Consider the following 23,794-nt stretch of genomic DNA (forward strand, 5'->3'; position numbering starts at 1 on the left):
ATTTTGACAGTTCTCCACACAAGTTTGAAGCAGCATATCTTGTTTGTTCAACACCCCTTAGAAATGATGTTCATTTCTGTAGCTGCACTTTGTCTAAATTGGAGATGAAACCCGTTGTGGTTTACACTGAAAGAATAAACCCCTCATTTATACTTCAGATCTGTGTCCAAATATACCAAGATTAACACTAAATAAAGTTCATCCTGTAGTCAAGCAAGTATAGGCTTAGCCATCATTCTCACCTAGTTCATACAGTATCTTTGTTTCAGCTTCTAACAAAAGCACTGTTCATAATTTTGACTATTTACTTTCTTTCCACTTCTCAGTTTCCCAGGTTGGCCTGTTCTCAGTCTATTCTCATGCAACAGAGAAGCTAAGCATTTCAGAAAGCAGGCTTTCTAGCTGCTTTGTTCATTCTGTCTTTCTGAATTATATTATTTAAATGCAAGTTATTGATCATTGTAATACCCTCATAAACCCTAAGATGGAATGTTACTTTACAGATACCAGCCATGGAAGTAGTGCAATAACGAGTAACACGGCAGGTTTTCATAACGCTTTTCTAGATACCCCTAGCTGTTACAGTCTGCATTCGGTTAAATTTAATGTAGTAGGGACTTGCATTCAAATATGCAATGAACACACTTTCTGGGACTTAAATAGTAGCGGAATTACAAAATCTTCCCTATTTACTCTAGAAAGTAAGTTTAGTACTGCTGCTCACTAGTTTTTAACTTAACTCGAGCACAGACTCTTCGGATAGCATTCCTTTTCAACAGCCTACCTTTTAAGAAGTATTTTTGTTGCTGATTTTTCAGCTTCTGGCATAGTTAGTAAGTGTTGCTTAAAGTGAGCCTAAAAATACTTTCCTAATATTTATGTAGAGAAGAGCACAAAATCATGCAAACTACCACATGTGTGGATAGCTCAGGGCATACACATCTGCAATGCTTTTTATCTTCCCCCATGGTGGACAGCTACTCTTCTCTGTATTATTAAAGCTGCTATTTTTAGGCCTTTAATTAAAAGAATCCAGTTTAAAATAGTGCATGTCAACTATATCATAGATATTTCCTCAAACACAGTACAAACATAAACCACAGATAGCATAAAATTAAGAAAGCATTAAATGCCTAATGTATTTGGTACCATCTGACCTGATCAAACCTCTGTTACAGGAGTCTTTAGTTAGCTCACAATGAAAATACAGATGTAGCTACAGGTGTTCATGCAGTTCTCAAGGAAACGGAATTAAAAGAAAAACTAAGACACACAGGGACCAAACGAGAGAGCAAAAACATATTCCCTATGGCTACACAGCAGTCAAGAATTTGTACAGAGATTTAATTGATTTTGAAAAGCAGGTAGTCAGACATCAATAAAAAGTAGACATATTTGACAGCTAAGTAGTGAGTTGGTCACCTAACATTCTACTTGTTAAACAGGATAACCAAAAGATCTAGAAGGGCTTTCTATGTATATGAAGGCACCAGCACAGATACATTACAAGGAATCAGCAAGCTAAACTCACTCATTAAACCTAATATTTATGAAACAATAATCATAACCAAGCATTATACGTGTTTTTGCCAAAATACCCCATTGAATTGATAGTATTTGTTATACCAATGCAGCCCACTAGAGGTCAGGTTACATTGAGCAGTTTAAAATAAATTTAGTAATAAAGGACAAAGTTTAGCCCACCATCCTCTTACATATTACTAGAATCATCTGGGTTGCCACATGTATCACAAAGTGACAAGTCCTTTAGAACTTCTGGTTAGAACAAAAAAAAGCTCATAGTATGACGGTTGGCTTAGAGAGATACAAAACAGATTAAAGAATTGTTCCCATAATCCATTAATTAGATGGACTGGATTATTAGATCGGAGAAGTTCTCCTTAATAGAATACCATGGTATAAAGATTGTTAGCTCAGTTTTAGACCACCTGCTATAATGCTTGAAAATAGTGAAAATGGCAAGCTGAACTAGAAACAAAACCTCAAGACTTCATACCAGTCTTCTATACTGATGATATGACAGAAGAACTTTAATGCGAAGAGGTACTTTTGCATCCCTCTGTGTAAAAGACACTTACTATCACACATCTGATCATACAGCAGGACTACATCAGAATCTTATAAAACAAAACAGATGTAGGTAAATATATGTATAAGTATAGGATATATATAGATACATATATAGGAGAGAGAGATATATATAAATACCACCTCGATAAAAAATGGAAAAACCCCATGTCTAATCAGAAATCCTGTAAGAGCACATTGTGAATGCAGAAAGAATGCCTAAGGTTAGAATGGTTTACAAACATTTGATTTTGTGAATGTGTGATGTCCAAATACAAATAAAAGATATTTCAGGAATGCCTATCCTCTGTGCAATAGAAAGGCTTAGTGTAAAAGTGCTGTCAGTCTGCTTTGTAAAGCTCCAATTTAAACTTAATTTACCTATTTCCCATGTCATTCTTTCATCCACTTGGAGAAACAGAAATGTTTGCAATCACAGCCTTCTGACTGCTAAACAGTTTCTTGGCATGTAGGGTAGCCTGTAACCTAAAGCAGCTTTCCAGCAGAAAGTCACTTAAATTTTACAGGAAATTGTATCAGCTAAGGTGATGTCCCAAGACCAGGGTAAAAAAGATGAATGGTGAAAAACTGTGTTTGCCTGCCTATTTCTGTGATGAACCACATTAAAAAAGAAAAAAAAGGGGGGGGGGGGGGGGAGAACGACAGTTTTTGCCTTCCACTTCTGTACAGTAAGGAGATCCTTAATGACTAGTCTGCGTTGTTCCTGCAGTTACGCTCTGAATGCTTCAAATTAAGTTGCGCATTGTATGTTTTATTTCCTCCACTACCATGAGGAGTTCCAGAATTAGTGTCAGCCTAAAGATCACAGTATATAACCCACAGCCACTGGATTAAACTGCTTTCACCTAGTCTTTCTGCTTCAATAGCTCCAGATGCTTCCATTGTGTTTGTAACTAAGGTGGCATAAGGAAACTGCACACAGAACAGAGCTCTCTTTCGATTATGTACTAAAAAAATCAGTGTTCCCAAAAGACTCAGAATTGTTTTACTAGATCTCACCTCCTCAACCATGTGCTTGACTTTCTTCTGTTGGCAGTGGACCATATCATCCAGATGTTTGATTCGTTCTCTTAGACTAGCTGCTACCTCCTCCAAATGCTGTGACCTAGCAAAACATGGAAGAATTTAAGCATCGAACTGGGGAGCTATGCAGTACAAGCAAAACAAGAATAACCCACACAATCCCACCATAAATCAGGAAGACTAGGTCAAGAGGTAGGCCAGTCAAATTCCACTGACAGATGTCAATTTGTCCAAAGTATATTTTCATGGTAGTCTTTTAGACAAAGTGGTTGTCTCCACCCAAGTCAACTCACCTTTCTCTTGCATACTGGCATGCTTACTCAGAGCCTGAAGTGCTGACAGTTAAACAATGTGACAACGCTCATCTCCTTAAGATGTCTGTTCTTCCTTGAAGTGAAAGGCATTTAGACAACTAGATCTTTATCACCAGAAAGACACATTTATCTTGACTTATTACCACCTGCAAACTTTTTGGAAATATATACTAAATAAAAGCCAGGAAGCATATCTGCTGACATCCTTTTAAAAGCTCTCCTACTACAGGAAAGCCTTGAGTCAAGGATTTGGCATAGTTGCCAACAGCAACAGAATGCTAACTGGAGTAGTATTAACTCATCAACAGTCAGCAGGAATTGTTCTGGATGTTTTAAGTTTGTATGTACGACTCTTTAGATAAGCAGATTTAAAGAAACGCAGAATCTAACACAGAAATTGAACAACCACAGAACTCCTGCCACAAGTTGGCTTGACAGCTTGCCAGAAAAGTAGTTTTAGAATATACAAAGAAACAGGAGGGAAGCTTTTTAATAAGTTTTTGGCATGTTGGCTGTGGGAGCCTCCATTTTTATCTGAAGGTACAATTCTTGAAATTCTTCAAAGAAAGCAATTGCCTGCTTACAAAATAAACTTCTGTACTCCTAGGTTCAGGACTGGACAGAATTTGAGAAGTGGAGGAAGGGAATCAAAACCAAAAAGGCTCTTTTCATCTTGGTCTGTGCACAGCAGAAGAAACTGTTGAAGTTGCAAACAGAACAACCATTCTAAGGCAAAGCAGCAGATGGCAAACTGTATGACATGATTCCAATGAATGACTGAATTGTATGCTGTTTCCCCGCCAGAAAGAGTCTCTAGCAGTGAAGTACTCTACAGAACTGTAACTGCAGCACTTTGACAAGGACTCAAAAAATCAAGGCATTGCTGCAGGTTTTTCAATCCTGCATATTAAGATCTCACAAACCCGCAATTTACATTTTGATTGCGATTGTAACACATATGTGGTCTCTCATTGAAAGATTCAGAATTTTAAGCACCGATAGCAATGGAACAGAGGTCCTTCCTCAGGTGGAGCTCAAGTGTCTGGTTGGGTACAGACAGGTAAAGAAAACTTAAGAACATCTGAACACAGATTCATTGCTTGTATTGTATAGATTACAGCTGTGTGCTTGCTTGCATTGCACAAACTCCTGTCTGAATATTGCCTTCACCGTTTTTACTGCAGCATAACTTTTCATGCTGAGTAGACAGGGCAGGATTCACTGAAGTGAGAAGAGTGTCTGTTATCCAAAGGTAAAGGAAGAAAGCAATTATCTTTCATCTCCATATTCTATGTTGTATGTGGCATCGATTCACTTCAGATTATTATTTTAACAGGCTGTTGTGAAAAGCTGTTATTACCCTGAAACTGGATAAGCTGGTCTCAGATCAATACAACTAGGCAATGAGAAGCTCTCGGCAGGGACCTCCCTTTATGATCATGCTTCCTAAAGAACAGTGGGATACCAAAACCTTAAAACTGAATTTCTGGGTGCCACAGAAATATAAGTAGTAATCAAGTACAATTTTTCAGTCTCTGCTTATAAATCATCTTTACCCACTCAAGTAGTGTCATATAAACCTTTGAGTGGCAGATGCAATTTTCACTCCAATGGCAGTTACACTATTTCAGTGCTGGATAGACTTCTCTTCAAACTTTGTCTCTGGCTTTGCTTGAAGCTTTCTTCTGGCAGTTACACTATTTCAGTGCTGGATAGACTTCTCTTCAAACTTTGTCTCTGGCTTTGCTTGAAGCTTTCTTCTGCCTGGTCATGGTGCTCTGTCAGTCTCAAAGAAGTAGTAATGGATGCACATGCCACCTGTGGGCAGAAACAGCGCATCCAGGTGCCACCACACCACTAGATCTTTCTTCCAAGCCTCATGCTTTTGAGGACAACCATTCACAGAGGTCTCACTGCCAAAAACATGACCCTCACTTTCCCCAAATAACTTCATAGCTTATTTCTGCACTGTGATGCTACATGACAAATTTCTTCCACGCCTTCATTTTGTTCACGTGCATATGTTAATGTGTACCACATGTGTAGACCTGCACCTCCAAGCCTCAAATATATTCCCCTTCCTTCCCTCTTTTATACAAGAAAAGAGGCCTCTGGCAGTTATATGAAAAACTCTTTCTCTCTTCAAGAGTTCTTTTCAAAGAGGATGTCTTACAGCTTAATACAGGATACAGACTGTCTTTTCTTTTAGAACTGTGTTGAGCAGTTCTCTCTAGAAGGAGATAAATCAAAGTATTCATAATGAGAATCATACTGTGCTGAATTTGGGAATGCAGATTTAAGAAAAATGCAGTCTACAAATACATCACAACTTGTTCCACCTAAAATGTACTCGGCATATTTGCTAACAACTTTTCAAGAAAGATGCACGAAAGTGGTTTTTGTTGCAAAAATTAATCCTCTTGATATTTTGTATGTAAATAAACTTATATTCAGATGGACAATCCCTACCAGACTGCAGTTTTAAAGTTTTAAAAAAATAAAATTCAGATGTCTTCAAAACCAACCAAACAAACCAATCCACCCCTAAAGTTTCCTAGCAATACTAGAATTTCCACAGACAAGACATATCTCACCTTTCACTGTCACAGTTGTTTTCAGATTTTGCTCCAGATATTTGTATTTCATTTAGTTCAAGTTGTTTTTGCAGCTGGTGACGTTCCTAAACAAGAAATGTTATCCTTCAGTTCTCTGTTTGTCAAAATGTAAAGGCTTCACAAAGCATATTTCATTGTAATTCCAAAGATCATTTGTGAAATTAAAATAGAAGCTGATTAAACAAAATTAATGCATTTGCTGTAGCCAAGGAGCACAGAATGCATAATAATAAAATCAAATTCCCAGCTATGCATGGAAAAAAAGACCAGAGTTTTCAATTTCCTATTTGAAGATGTACGGTTGTACTTGAAACTGAATTTTTTTAATAAAAAGATGAGTCATCACAATCTTTACATAAATGTCAAATTTTCCATGTTGTCCCTCCAAAAAGATATCTCAATCCAAGGCTGAGATAAAAGGTATTGCTCAATTTTCCTCCCCAAAATATTCCATTTATTTTTTAGGTGTCCACCAGCACAGTACTCGTGAAGATCTGTATCAACTTGGGAACTGAGTCAACACGAATTAACAGAGGAGTATACTATCCACTTTAACGGGAATTTAAGAGGCATTCAGGTTTACTCTGCAAGTATCAGCCAGATAAGAGCAAATTAAATAATCAACGTGAAGAAACTCATCTGTACCTAAGAACTGTATTGCAATCCTTTATTCACTGCATAATACTTACAAGTTGTAGGCTGAAGCCCAGATGAAGTTAACGGAGCTACTAAAGGGGAATATTAAGCTGAATGACTTCTCAGCATAATCGCTAATTCTACTAATAGATTTGCAAGCATTAAACAAAAGGGGCTTAATACAAATGCACATTAGACTAACCGGTCAAACTAACAAGACTGGCTTATAAGAATCTATTTCTCAGTAACAAATATTTACTATACTAAACTAAAGGTGGTGAATATACACTTCACTTGTAAAAACAGAAGATCATATTCTCTCTACTTACTAGAATGCTCTCTGCTTCTGTATTTTAGATAGCAAGGCACAGATCTTTAAAGGTAATGAGATGCCTGCTACTGAATGAGATAAGAAATGCCAAAGTACATCCAAGAGCATCAGAGTCTTTTGGAAGGGCTGCTCTTATACTATACACTATTCAGTCTAAGGACTAAACAATAACATTCATTCTCAGCTAGGTGAATGATACCACAAAATGAAGAGGAAATTTCACTGTAACTGTTTGAGACAGAAGATACAAAGCTTTTTCGGATACCTGAAAAGGTTCAACAAATGAGATTCAGATGCAGTGTACTATGCAAGGAGGGTACTGTGATACACTTAGGCTTAACAATACATTAAAATAATAATCATCTGACTACTAGTCTGAGTTTTGCCCTAGAACAAAGTCCATAAAAGAAAAGAAGAAAAAGCAGGAAATAAAAAGAAGCAATGCAAAAACCGCTACAACTAGTTTTACAGTAGTGCTGCCAGTGTTATAAGAGGGAAATGTCTCTCGGCATTTCTGCTTTCAGAGCTTTAAAAGTAAATTGTCAAAAACCTGCTCTCAATTACAGTTTGGTAGGGCATATTTAGCCAGGGAGAGGAATAATTAAAAGTTTTTTAATGCTAGCAGGAAAGGAAAAACTTAAGTTTTGGATTAAAAGGCTGTAAAAATTATTTTTTCTTCTCTCCCCAAAATATTCTGAGCCATAATCTAAATAAGATAGATATCTGCATGGAAGATTAAGTGGCTGCTACATACCCACAAAAAAACCTCAAAAACATTTTAGTCTGAAGCTTTCAGTTTAGCATTTCATCCACATGTGGAGAAATTTGGACATACAATTCCAATCAGGACTATAAATAGCTAAATAGTAAGGTCTATTCCTAACTAAAATGCATTTTAATCAACCATAGAATCATAGAATGGTTTGGGTTGGAAGGGACCTTAAAGATCACCCAGTTCCAACCTCCTGCCATTGGTAGGGACACTTTCCACTAGACCAGGTTGCTCAAAGCCCCATCCAACCTGGCCTTGAACACTTCCAGGGATGGGGCATCCACAGCCTCTCTGGGCAACCTGTTCCAGTGTCTCACTGCCCTCACAGTGAAGAATCTCTTCCTTGTATTTAAATCTACCCTCTTTCAGTTTAAAGCCATTACTCCTTGTCCTATCACTACATGCCCTTGAAAAAAGTTCCTCTCCAGCTTTCCTATAGGCACCCCTTAGGTACTGGGAGGCTGCTATAAGGTGTCCCCAGAGCCTTCTCTTCTCCAGGATAAACAACCCCAACTCTCTCAGTCTTCATAGGAGAGGTGCTCCAGCCCCCAGTCATCTTCATGGCGCTCCTCTGGACCTGCTCAAGCAGGTCCATGTCTTTCTTATGATGGAGGCCCCAGAGCTGAATGCAGTATTCCAGGTGGAGTCTCACGAGGGTGGAGTAGAGGGGGAGAGTCACCTCCCTCGACCTGCTGGTGATGCTTCTTTTGATGCAGCCCAGGACGCGACTGGCTTTCTGGGCTGGGAGCACACATTGCTGGCTCATATTCCGTTTTTCATCCACTAAATCCCCAAGTCCTCCTTAGGGCTGCTCTCAACCCACTCATCGCCCAGCCTGTATTTGTGCTTGGGATTGCCCCGACCCATGTGCAGGACCTTGCCTTGTTGAATGTCATGAGGTTAGCACAGGCCCACCTCTCAAGTCTGTCAAGGTCCCTCTGGATGGCAACCCTCCACTCCAGCGTGTCGACCGCACCACACAGCTTGGTGTCCTTGGCAAACTTGCTGAGGGTGCGCTCAATCCCACTGTCCATGTCGCCGACAAAGACATTAAACAGCGCCGGTCCCAATACTGACCACTGAGGAACACCAGCTGTCACTGGTCTCCACTTGGACATCGAGCTGTTGACTGCAACTCTTTTGAGTGCGACCATCCAGCCAATTCCTTATCCACCGAGTGGTCCATCTGTCAAATCCATGTCTCTCCAATTAAGAGACAAGGATGTCGTGTGGGACAGTGTCAAATGCTTTGCACAAGTCCAGGTAGATGATGTCAGTTGCTCTTCCCTTAACCACCATTGCTGTAACTCCATTATAGAAGGCTACAGAATTTGTCAGGCAGGATTTGCCCTTAGTGAAGCCATGTTGGCTGTCACCAATCATCTCCTTACTTTCCATGTGCCCTAGCATAGTTTCCAGGAGGATCCACTCCATGATCTTGCTGGGCACAGAGGTGAGCCTGTAGTTCCCTGGGTCTTCCTTTTTTCCCTTTTTAAAAATGGGGTTAAGTTTCCCCTTTTCCAGTCAGTGGGAACCTCCTTGGACTGCCACTTCTCAAATATGATGGGCAGTGGCTTAGCCACTTCATCTGCCAGTTCCCTCAGGACCTGTGGATGCACCTCATCAGGTCCCATGGACTTGTGCACCTTCAGGTTCCTTAGATGGTCTCAAACCTGATCTTCTCCTGCAGTGGGTGGTTCTTAGTTCTCCCAGGCCCTGCCTTTGCCTTCTGTGACTTGGGTGGTGTGGCTGGAGCACTCACCACTGAAGACTGAGGCAAAAAAGTCATTGATTACCTCAGCCTTGTCCATGTCCTGGGTAACCAGGTCTCCTTTTTCCTTCTGGAGAGGGCCCGCATTTTCTCTAGTCTTCCTTTTATCACTGATGTACCTATAGAAGCTTTTCTTGTTGCCCTTGATGTCCCTGGCCAGATTTAATTCTATCAGGGCTTTAGCTTTCCTAACCTAGATCCCTGGGTGTCTAGACAATTTCTCTGTATTCTTCCCAGGCTACCTGTCCTTGCTTCCACCCTCTGTAGGCTTCCTTTCTGTGTTTGAGTTTGTCCAGCAGCTCCTGGTTCATCCACGCAGGCCTCCTGGAGTTTTTGCCTGACTTCCTCTTTGTTGGGATGCATTGCTCCTGACCTTGGAGCAGGTGATCCTTGAATTTTCTTGGGCTTTCTTGGGCCCCTCTCCCCTCCAGGGCTTTATCCCATGGTACTCTACCAAGCAGATCTTTGAAGAAGCCAAAGTCTGCTCTCATGAAGTCCAGGGTATTGAGCTTGCTGTGCACCCTCCCCGCTGCCCTGAGGATCTTGAACTCCACCATTTCATGGTCACTGCAGCCAAGGCTGCCCTTGAGCTTCATATTCCCCACCAGCTCCTCCTTGTTGGTGAGAACAAGGTCCAGCATAGCACCTCCTCTCATTGGGTCCTCTGTCACTTGGAGAAGAAAGTTGTCACCAGCACATTCCAGGAACCTCCAGGCTTATGCCCCACTGTGTTGTCCCTCCAACAGATATTGTGGTGGTTGAAACTCCCCTTGAGGACCAGGGCTTTTGAACATAAGGCTGCTCCTAGCTCCTATCTGTCTATAGAGGGCCTCATCTGCTCAGTCTTCCTGGTCGGGTGGCCTGTAGCAGACCCCCACTATAATGTCACCTGTCCCTGCCCTCTCTTTAATCCTGACCCATAAGCTCTCAGTCAGCTCCTTATCCATCCCCAGGCAGAGGTCCATGCATTCCATGGACCCACCAACAGCATTTCTAAGAGGCTTTGGATCATTTATGATTACTACTTCATTAGGTTTAGGAGACCTTGCACACTGAAGGAAGGCTGACTGGTCTTTTTTAACTCTTTCTTTAAAATAATGGTTAATTTACTAAATAAATTTTGACACCTTAGGCAGTCCTGAATGTAAAGACCACTAGCAAGACAGAAGAACTGCTTAATCACAGTACCTCTACAGTAGTCCAGGTCCATTTACTTATATGGATACATAAGTAAGATGCAAACAGCAATGGTATGTTACTGAACAGGGTACTGAGCAGAAGACAAAAGAACAAAAAAAAAAAAAAAAAATTTCCTCCATGCACTTCTGCATTTCCTTTAAAGCTGGCAATCAACTAAGTCTCATACCTCTTCCATGCGTTCAATCAGACGGTCCAGCTCACCGATTCTCTGGTCTTTTTCCTGTATGCTTGTTTCTGTAATCTGCATCTTCTTATTTGCCTCTTCAATAGCCTTCAGAAGCCGATTCGTTTCCTCCTTCAAATAAGAACACCTACAGTCACGTTGACATCCAATATATTAATGAGGATTTTTTTTTTTTTTTTTAGGCCATACAGCCAGGCCTAAATAGCTTTTAAGCAGAGCTCAAAGCTTTTCACTACACCTGCCCAGAAGCCTGGAAGACCTGTGACCCTAAATGTGAATTGTATAAAACAAAAGATGTGGGGCACTTCAAAGTGCATAGGTGTTTGTAAAGCATCATTATGAAAATCTGAGAAAAATTTTTACCCATTTCTTAGATATTTTTTTTCTCTTCTGAGGATGCTGTGAAGTAACAGCATAAGAAAAACACGCTGTTGCAGACGATGGCAAACTTTGCTGTTCAGAATGCTACGTTCAGCTTTGTACTTTCCTCACATATAAAACAGTATGAATAGAAAGAGACTGGGGAATCTACCTTCAATCTCAGTCATTACCTATCTTTATGGGTTAGAAAAATGCAATGACTAACTGCTCATAGAAACATTTTACTTGGGGCTGGAGGGAAACCAGGGGACAGGAAGAGTTCTTGCTCCAGTAGCATCCAATGAAGTTGTTCCCCCTCCCCTTCTTAAACTATCACTAAAATTAGACATTGTATTTTCCTCTTTTTTTAGAGAATCAGAAGTTAAAAACCCCAACTCACTCCATTTCAAATTTTGAAATCTACATTATCATCACTGTTACTGTGTTTGAACACATTCTTTTCTTAGCCCTACAACCCCCAAAGCTTGGAAAGTTTAGTAATTGTGGCATGACTAGTCACAGAGACAGGAGTGAAAGAACACATGTCAACTCTGGAGTATTAAGTGACTAAGAAATGACACCCAAGCTAAGCACCACTCATACAGATTGGCTATACGTACTAGGAGGATTTCTTTCTCAGCTTTATGTTTCTGCTCCTCTTCTCGCATTTTTTCCTCATACTGACTGTACAGTTTTCTTGTCATCTCTCTCATGACTTCAGCATTGGCTTCCTGTGACGATTCCACCTATGAGAGGGGAAAGTTGACCCATCAGTCAGTACAGCACTGCTGGCAGCAGGAGAAACGGAGTTCACATGATGTGAGTGTAACACTTTGAACTTCAGCTCACCTTGTTATAGTTTTAACACTGCTGAAGCAGATTTTCATTTGCATCAAGAGCATTTGTCTTCCCCCATTTTATAGAAACATAGATTAGAGATGGTCTAGACTCAACTCCTGTTTCTAGATGACCACAACCACTCAAAGCAATAATTCCTTTAAGCTTGATCTAAGTATGTGGTGTTAACTAGAAGACGCCGCTGTACCCTCCCTCCTCTCTCTTGCTTTTTCACATACTGCTCTTTGTGTAGGCACAAGAACTGGGGGGACCACGGAGCAAAGCATAGCAGGGAACAATCAGGTTTAAAATTAATATACTTGGGGGTTTGGAAGGGTTAATTTTTAACCACAGGACCAGAAACTTTACTACTGCTATAGGGAAGAGGGCAGGAATGGTAATTCAGAGACAGGATTTCCCCTGTCTGTTGGCTCAAAATACTGAACCACACCCTCAGTGATTGAACACCAGATAGGGTATTCACAGCTTAAACCCACCTACTCTGTAAACCGCAATAAAAGCAAAGTAAAATAGCTAGTCCAGGACACAGTTCTCTTACCAGAGATGCTATAAATCAGACAAGGTTATAGCAAAATGCTGTGGGTGCTACAAAAATGTCAGGAAGAGGAGGAATATACTGTCATCTGGAAGAAGAATAAAGTGTTCCCTGCTGATCACTACAGTTTACACAGCCATCAAATACCTGGTTCGGATGATTAACATTTTGGGTTGGTTTTTTTTCATTTCAAGGACTGAAAGATTTATTAAACCGTTGTGTTTATCTTGCATGGTGGGAACAAGCTGTTTTACTATCCTGTAGGATAACAACAGTACATTTCACCCTTTGAAAAGGGACTGAGCTCTGAAGGACTCCACTTGTACTGCAATTGCCCCCTTTGGCATCTCACCTAGACCAACACTGGGGCAGGGGTAGTAACCTGCACTTTACGAGAGGGAGTGGAGTTAACTTAAGTTTCAGTACAACATGAAACCTTCCACATTTTAGGAAGCCTGAAAGAATCATATCATTCAGAAAAAGCCAACAATGAAAACTCAGAGTTCTTAAGATACACTGAACTGGAATATGATCTCTGGCACTGTCTCTCCATCATTCCTTTGCTTATAGCTTGAGCAATGAGAGTAAAAACAAGCATAAAAAGGTAGACGCATCAGGGCATCTATAACAGTACTCTTAAGCAATGTCTCCAACCTCAGTTATTGTTATGATTGTATGAATAAACCAAACCTACTTAATAAGCTACATGGATGTGTTCTCCTACCCAGAAAATTATCATGGCATACGGTAGTTAACTGCTTTTCAACTGTTAACCTCCCAGATTCCACACCATCTTACGTTCACCCCTGGAATTAAATCCAAGATGTCTTGGCATCTTTGATACACAATTTTATGCTTAACTTTCAAAGACAGCAATGAGGTATTTTATCCACTAAGTTTGTAATAAAACTATAACTTTGAGGTCAAAATTTAAACCTTTTCCTCATTAATTAAACATGAATAAATCAGCAGTCACTTTAATTTTGCAATGACAGATTCCGATACAGTACTATATCCAAATTAGTCTATTTTGAGCAATTTTAGGAGAGACAAAGGTTTCCAGAAGAGGTTTTTTTGGTTGGGGTGTGGTTTGGTTTTTTTTAAATGAGATTAAAGGAATACATTTGGCAGATGAGGGGAGAAAACAGTCAAGCTTTCTGGCATATAAAACCTTCCAGTTTGCATTTTATTCTCTTGCATTTCTCTGAAAGAAATAGCTTAATTCTCTTTCCAAGACACTTGCTCTTACAGCATGTATTTGCTGACCATATGCTTGTAAGACTTAACAGATTACCTATTAAAAATTGTGCAATACCAAATAAACAAATTCAACATCAAGAAATTCTTAAAGCACTGTGTACAGTTATAATATTCCCTTACTTACAGCAATGGACACTAATAACCATTTAATGGTTTGAATTTTCACCTGCCAACATCCCTGAATGGTAATCCCATGTTATAGAAAGACTGACTGCTGCCAGCAGAGATTCTTTGCTATTAAGAGTATTGATTCACAGGAATATGTCAGCTCTAGGGAACGATGAAGGCATGAAGAATGAAGAACCCTTTACAAATAAGGCCAAGGAATTAATTTAACATACTTCTAATGCCCTTACTGTGCAATATTTTCAGGGGAGTTTATATACCGCACCTTTAATTTCAGTAACTGATTTTCAATTTGTGCTGTTTCCAGTTGCTTTTGCTTCTCTCTCAGCTTTTCCATAGATTGCTCATGTGTATGTTTTAAATTCCTTATTTGTTCCCTTATATCAGTGTTCTCCAATGTAACATCCACTAGAGTTTTCTAGAAGAAAGAGGGAAACCACATATTAAAAATCATAAATAATTTGGTGAACTAATACAGTCAAGAGATTATGGAACAGACAGAACATTTAAGAATTTCCTGATGTATCAATGCAGCGTGAACAGTTTTGCAAGTTTTAACATTTAAATTTATGGCTTTGCTTGTATTTAGTTTGCTAGGAGGTCTTTCCATGAGGACATGCTCAATGAAATGAAGTCCTGGAAAACTATAAAAAAAAGAAAGGACAGGGATACATTTCAGTATGAATGCTACTCTCAACAATCTTGTTTTCTTCTCTCCAAAGGCCATGCTATACGTATTAAGTGCACTAGACCGAGAAAAACTGTGACATACAAGAAAGCAGAAACTTTAAGTTGTTCAGCTCAGATACATGGGAATTTGGAAGTCTTTAAACCAGAAAATTCATTCCCATCTTCTCCCTCCCCCTACATTTCACAGTATGTAAATTCTCACAAGTGTTTAGCATCCAAACATGCCACTTCCATTTCTGTTAACCAGTGAAGGTAGGAGTAAGTCAGATGCACCATTTTCCACAATACAGAACAAATCACATTTTCAACTTAGACTTTTTGTAGAGACATAACTAGTGGCATTAGTCTGCTGCAGATCAGTATCTCTTTATTGTACACTATTTTTAACAGGTTTTTTAAAAAAACACAGGCGTTGGAATTTTTTTTTCTTAGTTTCCTACATTAGCTGCCGTAGATATCCAAGACAGTACTTTATAGGTTTGTTTAGTGTTAGAATCTATATTTGTCATCCATGTTTTATGTAGGCTTTTAAATCCATGTCAGAAAAGGCATTTGTCAGCTGTGAAACAGCTATTAAAATGTACCTGCAAGTCTATTGATGCTGATGTCAAGGAGCTGTTCATTTCACTAAAGCTATCTAAGGCTGCAGCCTGCACTCGCACATGATTCTCTAAGGATTCCTGATGAGCATTTGTCACCTGAGCAGGAAAAAAAAAAAAAAAAGTTTTATATAGAATAATGATTAAGTTTATCTATTCTTTCAGAGGGAACTACGGAAGAGAAAGACCCCATGGTTAATTTTCACAGTACTAGGATGCTTAAAATATACAGGCCTCAAACCATATTCTTGCACCTCAAAAACAAACAAACAAAACTTAGTATCCAAATACGCTAACAGAAATAAGGCACAAGTATCTATGTTTATTGCTAGTCTGTAATCACTGTAAAAGCTGCTCTTTTTGAAAGGACAAGAGGACACTTGTCGGATGTCTATTTGGTTTATATACACAGAGTGGGCAGATTGTAAAAAGTCACAGAATGAAAAGCAGAAGAATGCAAGAAATGAAGAAATCTAGAAAGGTTTGGGTGAACTGTAGAATAGCCTTAACTAAGAAGGAACTGACTAATCAGGTATGTAAAGAAGCAACATCAAGAAAACTTAAGGATGAAACAATACGAAGCAGGTAGAAGAAGTCAGCAGAGCGCTTTGTTGTATGAAAATATGTCATATTCTGTTATGTACACAAACGCGCTTAAAAACTGGAGGGGTAAAAAAAAGGCAAAAAATTACATCATTTAAGAAGAGACCAAAACCCAAACAGTGTAAATAATTATGAACCATCCAATAATAAAGAGAAAAAAAATGTTACTAATGCAGGCCAGCCCAACTCACATTCTTAGATAGACCAGATTTGTTTCTTTGTAAAAACATAAGAACACTAGGGACTGATATGGAGAACAATGAGTGTTTACTAACCAAGTCATACACAGATTAGGTCAGCATAGGGAGCAGAAGTTACTGTTAACCCTATATAAACGTGTGTTCATGTAAAAACAAACAAACAAAGAAAAGCAGAAATGCTTTGGATGGATTAAGAAAGTTACAAGATAAGAACTTGTATGAAGAAGCATACTGCTCAGGGCAGGATATTGGAACTACAAATTTCAAACAAACTTTATGAGCAATAAGTAGTCCTGGAAATTGATGGGGAAAAAGCACAGTGATTTAAAGCTGAAGCAAAGAGTATATAAAGGATTTTAAACAGGATCCCCAAATAGCGTGAAAGATGGCAGTCATGTAAAACTAAAAACAGAAACCAAAGCAAACAAACAAACAAACAAAAGCATATATTATTAGGTAGAACAACACTTGTGCTTTCTTTCAGGCAGTCTAAAATATTAAAAAAGGGGGGGGGGTTGTCTTATAATGTGCCATTTATGTCAGAAGGAGTGCTTCATAAACTGCTAATTTGCTGCAGAACTAGACATTCTGTCAGAGCTGGTCAGAAACCCTTAATTAAGAGAGATGTTCAGACTCATGCAGGATTTCCACAGGTCTGACAGAAGATCTGGAAGTGCAGAATATCACCACTGCTATTCAGTAAGGATCAGCAGCAAAGGCAACAAAACGACATCTGAATCAGCATTTGCCTGCATGCATACTGGGTGGGAGACTCACCTTGTTGGCATCATTAAGACTATTTAACACAGTTTACAGAAGTGCAGTTTTCTCTCCCTCCTCCTCTCAAGTCAGGGTGATTTTTTTTGTTGTTTTTTTGAGACTAGTTGCCACAGAATAAAAATACCAGTTTAACAGCAAGTTCTGATCTTTATACATAATGGAGCATGCAGGGAACTGACAGCCTCCGAATGAGGATGGCAGAAGGGCACAAGTCAGGGTCCCAGTCCCTTGAAGTCTGGATACAGTTTAATTGCCAAAGCTTCATCTGAACCAGGGCTGTGAAAAACAATGTTGAATACAAAACCCACAGCAAGTTTTCAGGGAGATTTTTTGGACCAAAAGAACTTAGCAGTTTATTATGAAGGATGCTTCTACAGACTGCAGTAGCTTTTATTGCTAAAGCAGCATGTCAGAAGAAAGAAAGGTCATCAAATGACCACTGAAAGGCTCAATCAAGAACCAAAAGGCAAGTAATTTCTAGAACTGTCAAGCACTTTAATACTGAAGAATATTGCTACCTCTTTTACTACAGTGTCTAAACAATTAAGTCAGTAAAACAGAGCAAAGCCTGTTGAAATGACACCAACTAAGTTGCATGTTACTCCTAATTATGTAAGTTATTTATTCAATTCACCTGGCAGCTTACTGGTACAAAGATCTCCACTAATTGTCAATACACACAGACAATGCTCTAAAGATCATTCTTTTATTTCCAAGAAGCAGGCAATTAGTAATTCCATATGCAAAAGCATCCCTGTCCTACTTTACCTTCCTGGAGGGAAAAATAAATAAAGAAAGAAAAGTATAGATGTCACATAAAACAATGAACTGGAGCGGTTTGAGAAACTACTTCTGTTCTGCTGAAGCACAAAAAGTTTCTAGATAACACTGGGGCACTTATGCTCATATGCTTTCCCTGCAAATGAATGTATACTTACTTTCAGTTCATTTGTAAGCTGCTGTATTTTTCGTTTCATTTCATCATATTCACCGTACATTTTCTTTCTTACTTTTTCGAGAGTTGCTCTCACCTGGTGTCAGAAAAAATAAAATGCCTTTATCAAACTTATTGATGATACTGTTTATACTAGGACGTGATTTTTTTTTTATGTCCTTCATTGTTACTTTCAGTAATTTCCGTTATTAATCTACCTTTTCATCAACAGCAATTTACTCTCAAAAACAAGACAAAAACTTAAGTCTCAAGACTTGTCTATGTAGGGCTGACATGAATAAACATCTCTGAGTAATTCCAAACTTCTCTGTACACATGTAAACACTTGTAAATTAATAATTTAAATAATGAATTTCAATTAAATTATCTGTAACTCATTCTAACCTTACTAAATGAATTAAAATTAATTTGAGCACATAATGTTTTCTTTCCGAAAAAAAGCATCCACACATGGATTTAATACACCTGCGTACTTTTTAAAGTGGTTAATTAGTTTTCCCTGAGTATCCCTTGAGGATAAACCCTTTAATTTTGGACTTTTAGGCTCCTATCCAGCTAAACAATGTATTAGCATAAAATTACCAATGCGATTTCAAATCTGAAGAACAGAGTACTCAATATAATTTTATTTAAGAACTACAGATGTAAATTATACCTTGTCTTTCTGAAAAAAAAAAAGAAAAGAAAAAAAAGAAAAGAAAAAAAAGAAAAGAAAAAAGAAAAGAAAAAAGAAAAGAAAAAAGAAAAGAAAAAGAAAGAAAAGAAAAAAGAAAAGAAAAAAGAAAAAGAAAAGAAAAAGAAAAGAAAAAAGAAAAGAAAAAAGAAAAGAAAAAAAAGAAAAACGAAAAGAAAAAGAAACAGAAACCAAAGACCCCCTACAAAAGAAAAAGACACCGACAATCAAAAGCAACCGAAAATAAAACCACCCTACACAACATCCCCAGAACCCAATAAAGAAATCAACGAAAAAAATAAACGCAACCAAAAACACAAAAAAAGAAGAAAAAAGAAAAGAAAAAAAAGAAAAGAAAAAAAGCATGCTGGAAGCCACTTGGGTTTACATGCCATTGCAATCATGCACAGAACCAGTCTTCTCAAGAGCACACATTGTAAACGATAGTAAAATATCTGCCTACAGTCTACCTTCCAGCTACGTAATTCAAACTCCCCACCCCATCAAACACAGACTGACTGCAGACAATCTAGGGCTGTTAGCTTACCTCTTCTCTGCATAGGCTTGGGGAAGGAGCGAGGGGAAAACATTAGTAGGGCCTTATACAAGAGGGGATGTTTCTAGCAGCTCTGCAGTATACCCACTCCCGCCTAGAAAGAGGGGCATTGGCCATCAAATCTATGCAAGGAGTAGGCACAAGCTTACCCCAAACTACATGCTCCCTTTAGGATGAGAAACATGGAAGGAAGCTGACTCCAGCACTTCACCTCGGGAAAGCACCCCTTGCCCTGTCCCCACCCACACATAAGCACGCACACGCATGCACACACCCTGCTCTTGCAAGGTGCAAATTTGACTCAGATACAGAGGAAACTATCAGCACTTCTGACGTGGCCCATCATTTCTGGTCTATTTAAGTCAGCATACACGTGGCACAAGCCGAGGACTCTTATTTAAGACTCTACTTTTAGAGATGAAACTTATCTGGCAGACCAAAGTTCACAAATCAGCATAGCTCAGCACAGCTTCCAGAAGATGGGAGAGCAAGGGCCAGTACATCTCTTCCCACATCTTTGCCACTTTTTCCTGAAAGGATCAGGACCCTGAACACATACGCAAGACACGCAGTTCACCTGGTCTGACGTGTCCCTCCATGCCACAAGCCGGCTGTGAACAGGAAAGGGCAGGGAGATGGTCCCAGCGCAAGCGATCTGCGCCAGGTACCAGAAACAGCACAGCCCGGGGAGCTGGACCTGCCGCCTGCCAATTCACCCATCCCCTGACACCACCCCAGCAGGGTAGATAAGCTACCCGGGCAGACAACCAGCAGCCAAGGCAGCTCGAGTGCCTCGCCTGCACTGCAGTAGTGACATACCCTAACTGTGAGTGCAGGAACTTGAGAGCGGTGAATGCTGGGAGCTAACAAACTGTGAGTAATAAGGGAGAGAAGCAAGTGCTGATAGGTAGGACCAGGCAGATGTTAAGAGCACACATAATTACAGTCTTTTACACTGCTGGCTTGACTCGGTGTTCCTCCCTTTTATATCAACTCAGTTTGCACTTGAATCAGTGTAACACTGATAACCATTGACCAATAGCCTCCCGGGTGGTGAAGGTGGATGGAAAGAGAAGGTCAAATTAGTTGCCCTGGGCTATTTAGGGGGTTATTGTCAAAGTAAGTCTGAGAGCCAGGGACTGACAGGCAAAGAGATGCTGAGTTTCAAGCACAGAAACCAGCAGCATCAGAAACGCATTTTTTTTCTCTCAGGACAGCTTCTGCCAATTACGATAAATGAACATACACAGAGAAAGTAGTACAAAGTCACCCTTATTAGGCTGACTATTTTAAGGCTGCCCCAAAATAAACTCAAGTGATTTTACTATGTCACCTAATTTAGGAGCCTTTTCAAAACTGGGGGGTTTAAAGCAGGGGAAGAGAGGAGAGAGTTTATCCTTTTAGGTGTCTGCTTACATAGTTTCTTCTGTATCACATTTGAAATTATGAAGGCTTCAGGACAGGAACCCCAAGATCTGTTTGGCAGTTTGCTTGCCCAGCTGTAGCCCAGTCAGCAAGCATTAATGAGTACCACTTGGCACAGAGGCCCTGAGTCTGGACCACACAGTTCCCAGCTATATAGCATGCTTTTTTTCCAACTCAAATACTAACAAGGCAAGCCTTTAGCTTCAGAGTAGGTGCCCAATTCAAATTCAGGTGTTGGGCTAGGTGTCAGTCGTCCCATATACACTCACAGCTCTACATGAATATATGGAAAGGATATTTGTCAAATTTTGAGGCTGAAAGCATAACTCACTTCTTTAATGTAATTCATCTCCTCTTTCAGCTGATCAGCTGACCACCCATAAACCACCATTTCTCTCTGATGGTTGTTGTCAGTTCTGTGCACAACGCCATACACCATCCCATGAGAGAGCTTCCCTGGAGACATGCCATTTGGTACATGGTAGAGCTCCTTAAAAGTAGGAAAAAAAAAAAAAAGTTATTTTTAAATCAGTACTAGAATAAAAAAATAAGAAACAAAAAAACAGTAACATAGGGTCAGGAGAGACAGCCAACTATACTGAAAGCACAACAGTACCTAAGAACACTAGTTCCCAAATGTTTTGGGGCCAAACTGTCAACCCTCATGTTTTTGGAAAGATCAATGACCAGTTTATAATTGATAGAGATGATAGAGATATCTAATTTCCACTGGCTTTAATGGAAGTGATACAGGTACAGCTAGAGACAACAGATTGGATTTGTGCAAGGAGAGGTAAAGGCATGTGAGAGAAAAAGTTATCCTGGCTTATTTTCATTCACCAACAGATGCCACTTTTCTGCATTCTTCCAGAGCATTGTCAGCTCTCACAGTTCCCTTTAAACTCTTGCAACCACAGAATTGCCCCTCACTCCCCAAACTCCCTTCTGTAGGAAATATAAAAATTCACAAGTTTAATGAAAAATTTTAGAAAGTTCTCTGAAATTAAAACATTTTAGGCAAGGTTCCTTAAACAGAGCTCAAAAAGTATCTGTCTATCTTGGAGATAAACAAAGTAGAATTTCAGTTTGCATTTAAAACTAACTAAGGACCTCCAAAGCAATCAAATATTCATTTCAGGGCTGCATTTCTCTTATAGAAGTTGTACAACTGACATTGTAAGAGCCCAAGCAAAGCTATGAAACAGCATTCATGTGGGTGTTCCAGTGTTATGAACAATTGCAGGAGGATAAAACTTTGAAATCAGGTCTTGACAGGTAAATAGAAAGGCTCTTTAAAAGTGCCTACATTTGTTATTTTAACGATCTGCAGAAATTTGTAAAATGTACTTGTATTAATTGTGTATCTTACTTTAAGGCACTCCTTGCAACAGACTCCTCTTATTCATCTCATCAATACACTTAGTAAGAAAAATATTCATGTAAACAGTAGGAATCATTTCCCTCAGCATGTAAATAAATATCTGCAAGGTCAGATGTAACCACCTGACCTGACTACTCACCTAGCCTCCCTCCTAATCGACCCAGAGAAACACCCTGTAACAATCATCTGAAATGAGTCAGTCTCCAGAAGTACTAATTTCTCTTCCTGATTACAAAGAATTTAAACAACTAGCTTAGATGAAGACATCCACATTATGACTTTTTAAAAAGAAGGGAAAAAAATATTCTTACCTAACTTTGAATATTTGCAAACTAGGAACCTAAAATTAGATTATTTCTGAATAGAAAGTTGGAAAGATGCAATCTTGGAAATACAGATGTTACTGCTTAGCTTTGCATGTTGTTTTTAAAAGGCCAGTGCTGGGGACGAATCAGTTATAGATAATTTTACTGAATTTTCTTTCTCACACTAGACATACCAGGATATGGGTAAAATTGAGAATATTTACTACATTGACCTTAGAATATGTTTGGGGTTTTTTTGTTGTTCAGTAATGGCACTGTATGAAAACCAACAAACTTTGAGATTCTTTACTAAATTAAGAGTCGAAGCAGAATCTAAATACTCTCTTTGACACCAAACAGAGGCTGGAAGAGATGAAGCTCAGCATCTTATACCCATCTGCAGCTGCATCCTAGAGAGTCTCCAGTCCTTACCATGACAGACAGTGATGATAGCATCCGCAGTCTAAAGCAGTAGCACTTCCAGTTTTTAGCAGCCAAACTAACACGACTATGGTGGCAGTGTAAGAATAAATACTTCTTTGGGTAAGAGAAAAATGAACAGAAAAATCTACTTGCATTAAGAAGAATGGGTCATTTATTTATATTGTGTCCCTCCTGCACGGCACTGACAGATTTTCTCAACGTTGTAAATCCTACACATTTTCCTTTACCGTATTATTAATAGCTTAACCATTTTGCTGAAGCTCTGGGTGTGTGTGTGCAGGGCTGGGAGGGGAACAATCACAGAGCAGACGCCTGATAAAGAATGTTTCAGGCAAAGAACAACAAAGCTATAAGCAATCATTTAAAAAGAAAGCCTTAAAACCACTTAATGGAAAAACACTGGGCAACCACCCCTACCTACACATGATAGCATTTTGCACTTTGAAAACATTATATGCAAAGCTTCATATCCTGCTAATCAGAAGTTTCATAATTATGTATTATTGGGGGTTTTGTTTTGCTGTTGGATGCACACAAACAAAAACCTCACACCTGATTTTTTGAGAGTAGAGAAAACGCAGAAACTAGATGGGGACATAACTCAAAACTTTTGTGTGTTTGTTTGCTTCCAGGGTTGTACAGTTTCTTTGATAGTTTCATCACAGCTCCTCCCCTGCATCTGGATAAAGGGATTACCTCCAAGTTTCCATCTTCCTGATAACCAAATAAATAATCACTTTGATTGTTTAGAAGTTACTAAGGCACCAGACACTGAATTCATAAATCCATACCCTTTACACATGATCGTTCATTTTTTACAAGCTGAACAGCTGAAAACCAGAAACTATGAAGATCCTTTGTGCCCTGAAACATTAGCAGAATTGTTTATAGTGCTGTTTGCAGAGCTCTGTAAGAAAATTATGATCAAGTTCCTTATTTTTAGAATATTATAAACACATTCCTAAGGAATGTTTTGAAGGATTTTTTTTCCCCTCTAAGACCAACAAATTCAGACCAATGGGTTTGCAGCTGGAGATTCACTCATGGCACTTACATATTTCACAGCCGAACAGACTTAAATTTACATCA

At 39.1% G+C, this 23,794-nt stretch overlaps 1 protein-coding gene across 8 annotated transcripts in view; it reads right to left on the bottom strand.

Moving 5' to 3' along the window:
• Positions 1–23,794, bottom strand: part of LOC115342164 (myocardial zonula adherens protein) — an 84,595-nt gene that overhangs the window by 27,669 nt on the left and 33,132 nt on the right. For all 8 annotated transcript variants that reach the window (XM_030016113.2, XM_030016109.2, XM_030016111.2 and 5 more), the window contains 8 exons: positions 20,907–21,065; positions 17,905–17,997; positions 15,369–15,482; positions 14,360–14,512; positions 11,936–12,061; positions 10,938–11,066; positions 6,041–6,126; positions 3,109–3,214 (listed from right to left, as the gene is read on the bottom strand). In XM_030016113.2, the coding sequence (XP_029871973.1) occupies positions 3,109–3,214; positions 6,041–6,126; positions 10,938–11,066; positions 11,936–12,061; positions 14,360–14,512; positions 15,369–15,482; positions 17,905–17,997; positions 20,907–21,065 (966 nt within the window). The remainder of the gene's footprint in view (positions 1–3,108; positions 3,215–6,040; positions 6,127–10,937; positions 11,067–11,935; positions 12,062–14,359; positions 14,513–15,368; positions 15,483–17,904; positions 17,998–20,906; positions 21,066–23,794) is intronic.

Source organism: Aquila chrysaetos, chromosome 5 (assembly GCF_900496995.4).
Source record: "Aquila chrysaetos chrysaetos chromosome 5, bAquChr1.4, whole genome shotgun sequence".
In the NCBI taxonomy this organism is placed as follows: domain Eukaryota; kingdom Metazoa; phylum Chordata; class Aves; order Accipitriformes; family Accipitridae; genus Aquila; species Aquila chrysaetos.